At 34.8% G+C, this 10,063-nt stretch overlaps 1 protein-coding gene across 2 annotated transcripts; it reads left to right on the top strand.

Annotated features, from left to right (window-relative positions):
- The first annotated feature begins 224 nt into the window (after positions 1 to 224).
- On the top strand, positions 225 to 4,785 carry LOC107832834 (uncharacterized). Of its 2 annotated transcripts, none has more exons than XM_016660729.2 (8): positions 225 to 360; positions 1,376 to 1,726; positions 3,118 to 3,189; positions 3,352 to 3,419; positions 3,523 to 3,673; positions 3,961 to 4,041; positions 4,129 to 4,218; positions 4,303 to 4,785. In XM_016660729.2, exons 2-8 carry the CDS (start codon positions 1,481 to 1,483, stop codon positions 4,384 to 4,386), a joined length of 792 nt encoding a protein of 263 aa, XP_016516215.1. In that variant the 5' UTR covers positions 225 to 360; positions 1,376 to 1,480; the 3' UTR covers positions 4,387 to 4,785. The 2 variants fall into 2 exon arrangements, with proteins under 2 accessions (XP_016516215.1, XP_016516222.1); XM_016660736.2 differs by having other exon boundaries at positions 349 to 470.
- Positions 4,786 to 10,063: the final 5,278 nt, after the last annotated feature.

Below are 10,063 nucleotides of genomic sequence, written 5' to 3'. Positions count from 1 at the left end.
CCTTCTCTAGGGGAGTCCTTGTGTATAGGAAGTGGGATTTCAAATTTGAAAAAAAATTGTGTTAATATTAAAAAAATGGTGATCAGCATGAAAGAGAAACAAAGGGGAGGAGACACGTTTTTGAATGGCTCGAAACCTGAAAAGATACTGTTCATTATTTTACTTACTCTTCTTTCAAATCAAATTCTTAATTTTTATAGTATAAATATCCTCATACTATATTACCCTATTTCTCATTTCTGTGATTCTTTTGAATTTTAGACCAATACACTCAATCTCTTGCTTCATTTCAAAAGAGAAAGATCCTTTTTAAGTTATAAAGAGAGCTTTCTTAGCTTGTAGATATCCGATCCCCTTCTTGTAAGTCTCTTTTTTTGCCTCAGTATATTCCCTTAAATTCTCAATTTTTTCTCATGTTTGTTCTGTTATCACTTGATATTCATTTCAAAGATCACTTTTTGGCATCTGGGGTACTTTGTTTTTCCTTATGTTTGTGTTTTAATAGCTTGAAATTTATTAAAAAGATCACTTTTTGCTATCTGGGGTTCTCAAGTTTCAACCTTTTTTGGATTCCCTCTTGTTGTTTGCATGGTACTATTTTTTTGCTTAGTTTTATTCTTCTTGGTATTGATTTTGGGTTTTATTCCCTTAAATTTTCGTATTTTTTTCATGTTTGTTCTGTAATAGCTTTGTATTAATTTGAAAGATCACTTTTTGGCATCTGGGTGCTTTGTTTTTTTCTTTTTAATTTTATGTTTGTGTGTTAATAGCTTGAAATTTATTCAAAAGCTCACTTTTTGCCATCTGGGGTTGCCAAGTTTCCACCTTTTCTTGATTCCCTTTTGTTATTTGCATGGTATTTTCCATTTTTGTTTGGTTTTATTCTTCTTGATGTTTGATCTTTTTTAAGTCTTAATAGCTTGAAATTTATTCAAAAGCTCATTTTTTGCCATCTAGAGTTCCCAAGTTTCAATCTTTTTTTGATTCCCCTTTGTTATTTGCGTGGTACTTTCTAGTTTTGCTTGGATTTATTCTCCTTGGTTTTGGTATTTGTATTTTTCTTGGATTGTTGGTTGTTTTTTATCCCTTTGGGAAGTTTCTTTATGTAAGCTCCTTATTTTGTCTTTGATTCAAATTTATCATGCTTTTCTGAATTAAAATTGTATGTCCTTTATTTCAAACCTTATGCCTTTTTTTGGGTATTGTTTTGTAGTTGGAAGTTGGCTATTTGGTATTCCTTTATGACTTTAGTACTCTTACCCTTTATTTTTTTTTAAAAAGTACTTTTTTGTAATTGGTTGGTTTTTTGACAATTCTGATTGCAACAACTTTTGTGTGCTAAGGCAACTTGTTTGCTGTTATTTTCTAATTTCAGGCAATTTCTGGTGGAGAGCTGATTGTTTAAGGCATCACTGTTTCTGTTACATCACATTTCGAAAAAGTGTGTGCTTAGTTGATATTTGTTGACACAAAAAAAAAGATGGGAGATCATTTTGTGTTTTTGGTTGATCGGTTGCTAACTGAATCAACTTTGGAGGCTGCAATTGAAAGCAGAAACCAGAAACAGCTAGCATCATCGACGACTAACTATCCAGTAGCTGATTGCTCTAGAGAGGAATCTGATCCTTTCATGACACCTAGGAAGATGGTCGAATGCAGGATATGTCAAGATGAAGATGTGGATTCGAATATGGAGACTCCTTGCTCTTGCTGTGGTAGCTTGAAGGTTTGTTGAGCCTTGTTACTATTCTTTAATTCTCTCTCTCTCTCTCTCTCTCTCTCTCTCTCTCTCTCTATATATATATATATATATATATATATATATATATATATATATATATATATATATGAGCTTTAAATTGAGCGACATGGAAAGTGGAGATTCATATCACCTACCCCAACTTGCTTGGAATTGAGGCTTAGTTGTTGTTGTGTGCTATGTATTGGGGTTCTAATTTTTCTGTCATTGGAGCTAGTTTATGTTGTTAGAGGTTTATATTATGCTTTAAACATCAAAGTATTCACAGTTACTTTTTCTTGTTCCTACCACTCATATATTGGTGTGCCATTCGGTTACTTGTTTCCGCAGGTACATGTTATTTCTAATAAGCCATCTAGGAACTGGTTTTGTTTTATGACAAGTCTGGATGGATGAAAGATTTTGTTGATATAGTTACAAGTACGTTTTAGAATTGTGTGCCTGTAACTTTTTGTTCCTTCCAATCAATATCAGTTCTTATTAACTTAAACGTTTGCAAGTTCAGGTTCAATTTCGTGATTGCTTTCGGTGACAATTTATTAATGCAATATACTAGCCAGGCACTTGAATGTTTTACAACACAAAAGCTCAAGATCCTGACTACGTTTGTCCTAACTAGATTTCAAGTTTAAGGGAATCTGTATAGATCCTTGTCGTAAAATTGCACTCTGACATGGATGGTGTTGAAAATACTCTAGAATCATCCCTCTTCCTTTTCTTGGATTGATCCCCTGGTGAGTTGGGGAAAGAGTTAGTGCTGTTTCAATGCTCCTACAATGTGGAGCAAGTAAAAAAACAAATAGGAGATTTAGAAAAATGAACGCTAATGTTTGGAATTTGTGAAGAAGCCAGACAATGAACTTTCAAGTAGTTTTCAGTACGAATGCTTAGATGATTGGTGATGTTGCTGCGTTTTTGGCTTTAGTTGGCATGAGAAGTTCCTCTCTCTTTGAGTCAGTTAACTTCTTATTCCTAGCAACTTATCGTATATTCTACTGTAATTTTTCCCAGTTCCAAGTAGTTTTAGACTTTTAGTCATTTGCGAGACTTCTTAAACTTGACCAGCTGCCTTGCCAGAATGTGGTATTAAATGGAAGAGAAGTTGGGGGAAGCAGATAAAGAGACCTTTGCTCCACGATTTTCACTTATGTACTTACTTCAAAGTACTCTCTAATGTCTGATTCTTCTGTGATGCTCATATAATAACTTGTTGCATGTCATTTTAACTTCGAATTTGAGACTTCCTACCTATTTTCCACTAGTCGCAAATTTCTGTATTTTCTTCTAAATTTTTTATTTTATCTTCTACTCATAATGTATTCTTAACTGCTTCATGGGTGTGCTTGGTTTTCTTTCAGTATGCACATCGGAGATGCGTGCAAAGGTGGTGTAATGAGAAGGGTGATACCATTTGTGAGATATGCCATCAGGTGGGCAACTTTTCTAAGTTTCCTTTATGTTAAAGTTACAAGCTAAACGTGCGTTTATACAAAAGCAACCTTTTCTCCATCCTTCCTGTTAGGTGTATTAAATTTTGGCTCATTTCTGTTGTACAACAAAGTAACCTTATGTTGGATTTGTGTTGATTGCAGCCTTTCAGGCCTGGTTATACAGCACCACCCCCTATTTTTCGACTCGGAGGAATCCCAATGAATTTCAGGTATCTTTTTCGTATTTCTTGTTGCTATTATTAAGAAATTAAATATTCTGTTCCATATTCCATATTGCTTTTCTCTTACCATGTATTATGGTACTGTAATCAGGGGGAACTGGGGAATTGTCAGAAGAGACCTGAATAATCCTCGTCTAATAGCAGTGGTTTCAACTGATCGCGATTTCATCAACTCTGACTATGACGACTATGCGGTTTCCACATCAAGAAGCATGATGTGTTGTCGTTCAGTTGCAATAATTGTAATCTCTCTCTCTCTCTCTCTTTGAATACATGTTAGTGCATTTGATGTCGGCCGAATAAGATAAGCAAGCACAAAATGATGAAAAGAGCATGATTTTCTAATCACTAGCATTCGTGTCTGGCCAAGCTTCACACAAACAAGTAAATATGCACATGTGACCCCCCACCACTTCTTGTATAGGCTATAGTATCGCTAACCCAATTGGAACTACCGTTTAGTCAATTTTCTAAATTTATATATATGCAGCAATTTGATTCTTTGTTTTTTTTGTTCTTTTCTTAACAGTTTATGCTGCTTCTAGTTTTACGGCACACTCTTCCCATCATAGTGAATCAAGGAGGGGACTATTCGTTCCCTTTGGTCATGGTAAGGTACTAGGCTAGAGAAACTGTGAATTCACATTGTCGTCTACTTGCATCAGATTGTATCTAACTTATTACCCTTTTCACACAGCTACTAATGCTACGGATTACTGGCATTGTTTTGCCTATCTACATCATAATGAAAGCAGTGACGTCTTGCCACAGACGCCAACGCCAGCAGGTGAGTGATATAACATCTTTTCTCTTAGGTTCCTCCTCAATATACTGTGTCCGAGTAATTAAACTTTTCACCCTTTCGGCACAGGCTATTTTACCCATCTCCTCGTCTGATGAAGAATCTGGCCCTGTGATACTCTCACATCAACCTCCAATCATCGACGCCCCTTGAAAGTAGTAGATATACATCAGGTCACATTTACTGTACTATTATTACAGCGTCCTGCTGCATAAAAATTGCTGCAGAGAGGATGGATGAATGGGAGATGAATACACATGCGCGTTCTGCACTTGATGTTTCAGATTGTGAAGGATGGATCAGCAGTCAAAGAAGTTGTAGATTGAAAAAATATCCAATGTAGAGGAAGAGAAAAATCAAAAAATCCGAAAAGAAGAAACCAAGAAAAAACAAGATTCAAAGTTTCCAATTAGAGAAGGTTTCAAGGTTGTGAATTAGTCAGAAATCTTTGTACAGTCAAGTTCAACTATCTATATGAACACATTGATGGAATAGAAAAGCTAGCCAAAAAAAATTGGTTTCCTTATGGTGCAATGGTTAGTGTTTCATAAATGACTTTCTTTTTCTTTCTTTTTTTCTTTTTTTTTTTGGGTTAAATTTAACCATCTTGTATCTGAAACTCACTGGTCCGACCAACCTGTATTAGTATCCTACCTTTAACCATTCTGTATCTGACACTCACTGCTCCGATCGACCTGTATTAGTGCCCTATCTTTAATCATTCTGTATTCGAAACTCACTGATCCGATTGATCTGTATTAGTGCCCTACCCACCAAGGGAGAGAAAAATGCTTTCCATGGAAGTCGGAAAGGTTCCTTAGTTATACAGCTCAAATTCGATACTTCTGGTTAGGTGAAAATATTTTAACTATCCCGCACTCCTTGATGGTATATAAATGATCTACTTGTGCACAAATTGCTTCAATGTATATTGTACGCAATCTTTTTTCTTGCATTTCTACCGAAGTTGGTATTTCATGTTTCGTGGAACAGGCTCTTGCAGAAATGCAGGGTAAGACTGCATACAATAAATCCTTGTGGTTCAGCCTTTTTTTGGACCCCGCGCATAGCGAGAGCTTAGTGCATCGGACTGTCTTTTTTTTTTTAGTATTTCATGTTTTAAAAAGTTCTACTTGCCTAACTTATGTACTATGTCTAATTATTTGGGAAAGAAGAGACAATGTGAGGCCTTTAAGGAACCATGTGGTTCTATATAGAGAAAGTGTCATTTTTATGTTGAAAGGGAAGACTCATATTCTTTGAATGGTCAAGGGTAAGTTCCTAATTCTACTTAGTGACAAAGCATAATATATATACAAAGGTAAATATATCAGAAAATTAAGGGGAGTCAAAACATAATATATATACATATAAATATTTTTTTACTTACCTATACAGTGTATTTTTCCTGCGAAGGGGTGTCATTTGGCACCCCTTCCTGTAAGGTGGCTCCGCCACTGATTCCACTAACTCAAACATAAAAAACTTTGACTCGTTCAGCTCACCAAATAAATAAGCAAAAGATAGGATTTAAAAATTAAAAAAAAAAAAAGGAAACTAAGGAGATTTAGGAGAAATTATTGATCTTGGTCTAGAAAAGTGGCTATTCATAAATGAAATAAAAGGCACCCACATAGAATAGATCACTTAATAATCTTATTTGACCTAAAAAAAATTGTTTCACTTGACTTTTTTTGTGTGATAATTTTGAAATTGTATAAGTAAAGAGAAATTCGCACTAGATAGGAAGTTGTGGAGGTCGAGCATTAAGGTTGTAGGTTAGAAAGTAGTTGTGCATATTTCTACGGCTCACAAAAGTGAGGCTAGTCTGCAGGGGCGGTGCCGGTCCTTCGGCTACGAGTTCAGCCGAACCTAGTAGCTTTAGTCCAAAACTTATATTATCTTAAGAAATTTATTGAATATGCAAAAAATTATTAAGTTAAAACCCAGTAACTTAAAAGAACTAGAATCTTGAACCCATAATCTTCAAATTCTAGCTCCGCCTTTGCTAGTCTGTTAGGATTTAGTCTTAGACTGCTAGTGGTTAGTTTTGAGTTCTCACTACTCTTTCGTTCATTTTAGTTTCGGGCTTTATCTACTCGTTGTTATTGTGCTTTCCATCTATTTCCTGGCTCATGCTATTATTTTTCTATGATTTTTATTGATAGTACTGATATATTGCCTCTTTTCGTCTTCTTGAGCTGATGATCTTTCATAGGGATGTTCATAAAAACCCGAAAAACCGCAACCAAACCGAAAACCAAACCAAACCGACCAAAAAAATCAATACTTTTTGGTTTGGTTTTGGTTTTGAATTTTAAAAGCCGATCAAATTTGGTTTGGTTTTGGTTTTAATTAGAAAAAAAATCGAAAAAAATCGAACCAAACCGACTATAGGATTAGCTATTTCAAATTTATTATTACACTTATATATATATGTATATTTTTATATGAAGTTTCAGAAAATTTATGGTAAATGTTAATAGTTTGCACTTTTAGTATAGTTCTTTACCTTTACATTCTAGTTTGATTGGTAGTTTTCTTTTGTTAAGTGTAAGAATCCATTTCGTGTTAAAAATAATATATTTTTAATTGAGTCCTTAAATTATTCATCACTATTTGATTAAATTATCATCAATATATCTTGGTAAATAATAGATTTCTCAAAGGACAATTGATTTGATAGTGTTACGTTGAAAACGTGGTCACCGGAATGTGTTTGGTAGTGTATGTCTTATATTTAAGAAAAAACCGACAAATAACCGAAAAAATTAAAAAAAACCGAAAACCCGACATAAACCGAATCGAGGAAAAATTGACTTAGTTGGTTTGGTTTGGTTTGGTTTGGTTTGGTTTGGTTTGGTTCTAATATTTGAAAAACCGACTTACTTGGTTTGATTTCTTTTTAGGGAAAAACCGATCCAAACCGAATCATTAACACCCCTAATCTTTCGGAAACAGCCTCATACAGGATATCGATCTCAATTATGAAAGGTGGATAATTGATCTACCATTACGTTGTCACTGCATGAGTCATATATGACCTCTAATTAATGAATCAATAATAAGAAACGTGTCGTGACTAAATATCCAATACCTAATAGGTAACCTCGTCTGTGCGCGGACAAAATTAAAGAAGTAATAAAATTCATTGTCACAATCAATGTTGTTTATAATTGACTAGAAATGAAATACATTTAGATCAAACTTTATCTTAAAAATGTAAGCTCAATGTAAACTTTATCATAAATCGTTACAATTTCCTCTAACAAATAATCTACTAATTATTTATTATTCTGACATCAAGATGCGCACAAAATGACCTAGCTGACAAAAAGGAAATAGTTTTGCTACTGTACAGTAACATTTACCTCGTGGTACCATGAGAATAGTGTTGGGATACATACTATTAACCATGAGTTTGGTTTAGATATAATATTTATTAAGAAATAATTATTTATTTAATTTTAATAAAGTTTTAAATAGATCATATGTCCTTTGCTTATATAGTAGATGATTTAGTGTATAGAGTTTAGCTTATACACGAAAGATTAAATCATCGGTTTTTATAAGTATAAAGTTTGAGTTCGCAATCTAATAATGGAATTAGACAAACCATCATGGATGATTGTAGCACACGATTAAATATAATAATCTTTCGTTTACCGGAAAAATAGTAATTACAATTAGATTTGATTTTGTGGTTCTCAAAATATGTGATTTATTTTTATGCTAGTTGTTAAGCAGTAGATGCTAAGCATGAGACTAGAAAATAAGATAAGAGCTTGAAAATAGAACGCTATGCAAAACGAGAGGCCGAGGATCGGGGCCTCGAGCCAGGCTATACGTGGCTTCGGGATCGAATTAAGCGCTAGGCTGGGGCCGATAGATGGGGGACTAACAGTCCTAAGAGCTTAAATGGGAGCTCTTTATGATCAATGATGAGTAATAAATGAAGAACACAATAAATGTAAGCAATAAATGTAAGTAGTAAATCTGAGGAAAAACAATAGAGAGTGTTTAAGTTAGAGAACAGAGAATGTTCTTGTATTGAATATCATGTGTGCAAAAAATAACAAGGGTCCCCTTTATATAGGAGGGAAAATCCCAACATGGTACATGTATAATTATTACAAGGAAAAGTAGCGGGTATAGCTACTTAAAATTCTGGTACAAACTTGTACTATTCTTGCAGGCATTGTCAGCTTTGATCACGTGCCTCGGGAATTTCCCACTTGTCCATGATAGCCGTCGGTCTCTGCTGCCCCGAGGTCGAACATGGGGAACCTTCGTGGTCGAACCTCGATTGGTGCCTCGAGCCTTCTGGGCCAGGGAATGTCATATCAATCACAAAATCGGAGCGTTCGATTTTAGCCGTGTACAGATAGTCCCCGCATTTCTTAAAGTAAAATGATAAGAAACGATTTTGACATCGATCTCCTCGAGCCTTTCTGACATCCACCGAAAGCATTTTTCTCTCCCTTGGTGGGTAGGGCACTAATACAGGTTAGTCGGACCAGTGATTTCCAGATACAAGATGGTTAAATTTTTTTTTTTTTAAAAAAAGGTAAGTTATAAAACACCAACCATCACTGTGTTCATATAAGGAAATCAACTTTTTTTGGCTAGCTTTTCTATTCCATCACTGTGTTCATATACATGGTTGAACTTAACTAACTGTACAAAGATTTCTAACTAATTCACAACCTTGAAAACCTTTCTAATTGGAAACTTAAAATCTTCTTTTTTCTATGCCCTTCTTGGTTTTTTATTTTTTATTTTTGTCTTCCTCTACATTAGGTAATTCTTCAATTTACAGCTTCTTTGACTGCTGATCCATCCTTCACATTCTGAAACACCAACTGCAATACGCTGAGATTAGGAAAAGGGAACGAATAGAACCAGTTTCCTGCAAGAATGCTAGTGATAAGAAAACCACGTGCTCTTTTCATCATTTTGCATGCTCTTTTCATCATTTTGTGCTTGCTTATCTTATTCGGCCGACATCAAATGCACTAACATGTATTCAAAGAGAGAGAGAGAGAGAGATTACAATTATTGCAACTGAACGACAACACATCATGCTTCTTGATGTGGAAACTGCATAGTCATCATAGTCAGAGTTGATGAAATCGCGATCAGTTGAAACCACTGCTATCAAACGAGGATTACTCAAGTCTCTTCTGACAATTCCCCAGTTCCCCCTGATTACAGTACCATAATACATGGTAAGAGAAAAGCAATATGGAACATAATATTAAGGATGCTAATTACCAACATCAACTAAAGAATTAAGCACATTCTCAACTACAGAAATGAGCTGAAATTATAATAGGCCTAACAGAAAAGAAGGAGAAAAGGTTGCTTCGGTACAAATGCACGGTTAGCCTGTAAGTTATAAAGAGAACCTAGAAAAGTTGCTCACCTGGTGGCATATCTCACAAATGGTATCACCCTTCTCGTTACACCACCTTTGCACACATCTCCGATGTGCATACTGAAAGAAAACCAAACATAACCATGAAGCAGTTGTAGAACACAATATGAGTAGAAGATATAATAAAAATGTTAGAATAAAATAAAGAATTTGGGACAAGTGGAGAACATGTAGGAGGGTCTCAAGTTCAAAGTTAAATGACATGCGGCAAGTATTATATGATCAATTAGAAGAATAATGTTGCGGAAGCCAAACGTATATAGTGTGAATAAGTCACAACTACTATATCAAAAATTATGACAGCCACCAAATAATAAATAAGACAATAAAGCAACAATAAAGAGAACACCAGAATTTACGAGGTTCGGCTAATTTTGCCTACTCCTCGGACAC

Source organism: Nicotiana tabacum, chromosome 20 (assembly GCF_000715075.1).
Source record: "Nicotiana tabacum cultivar K326 chromosome 20, ASM71507v2, whole genome shotgun sequence".
Classification (NCBI taxonomy): domain Eukaryota; kingdom Viridiplantae; phylum Streptophyta; class Magnoliopsida; order Solanales; family Solanaceae; genus Nicotiana; species Nicotiana tabacum.
The sequence above is the reverse complement of the archived record's forward strand: the minus strand, read 5'-3'. Positions and strand labels throughout refer to the sequence as shown.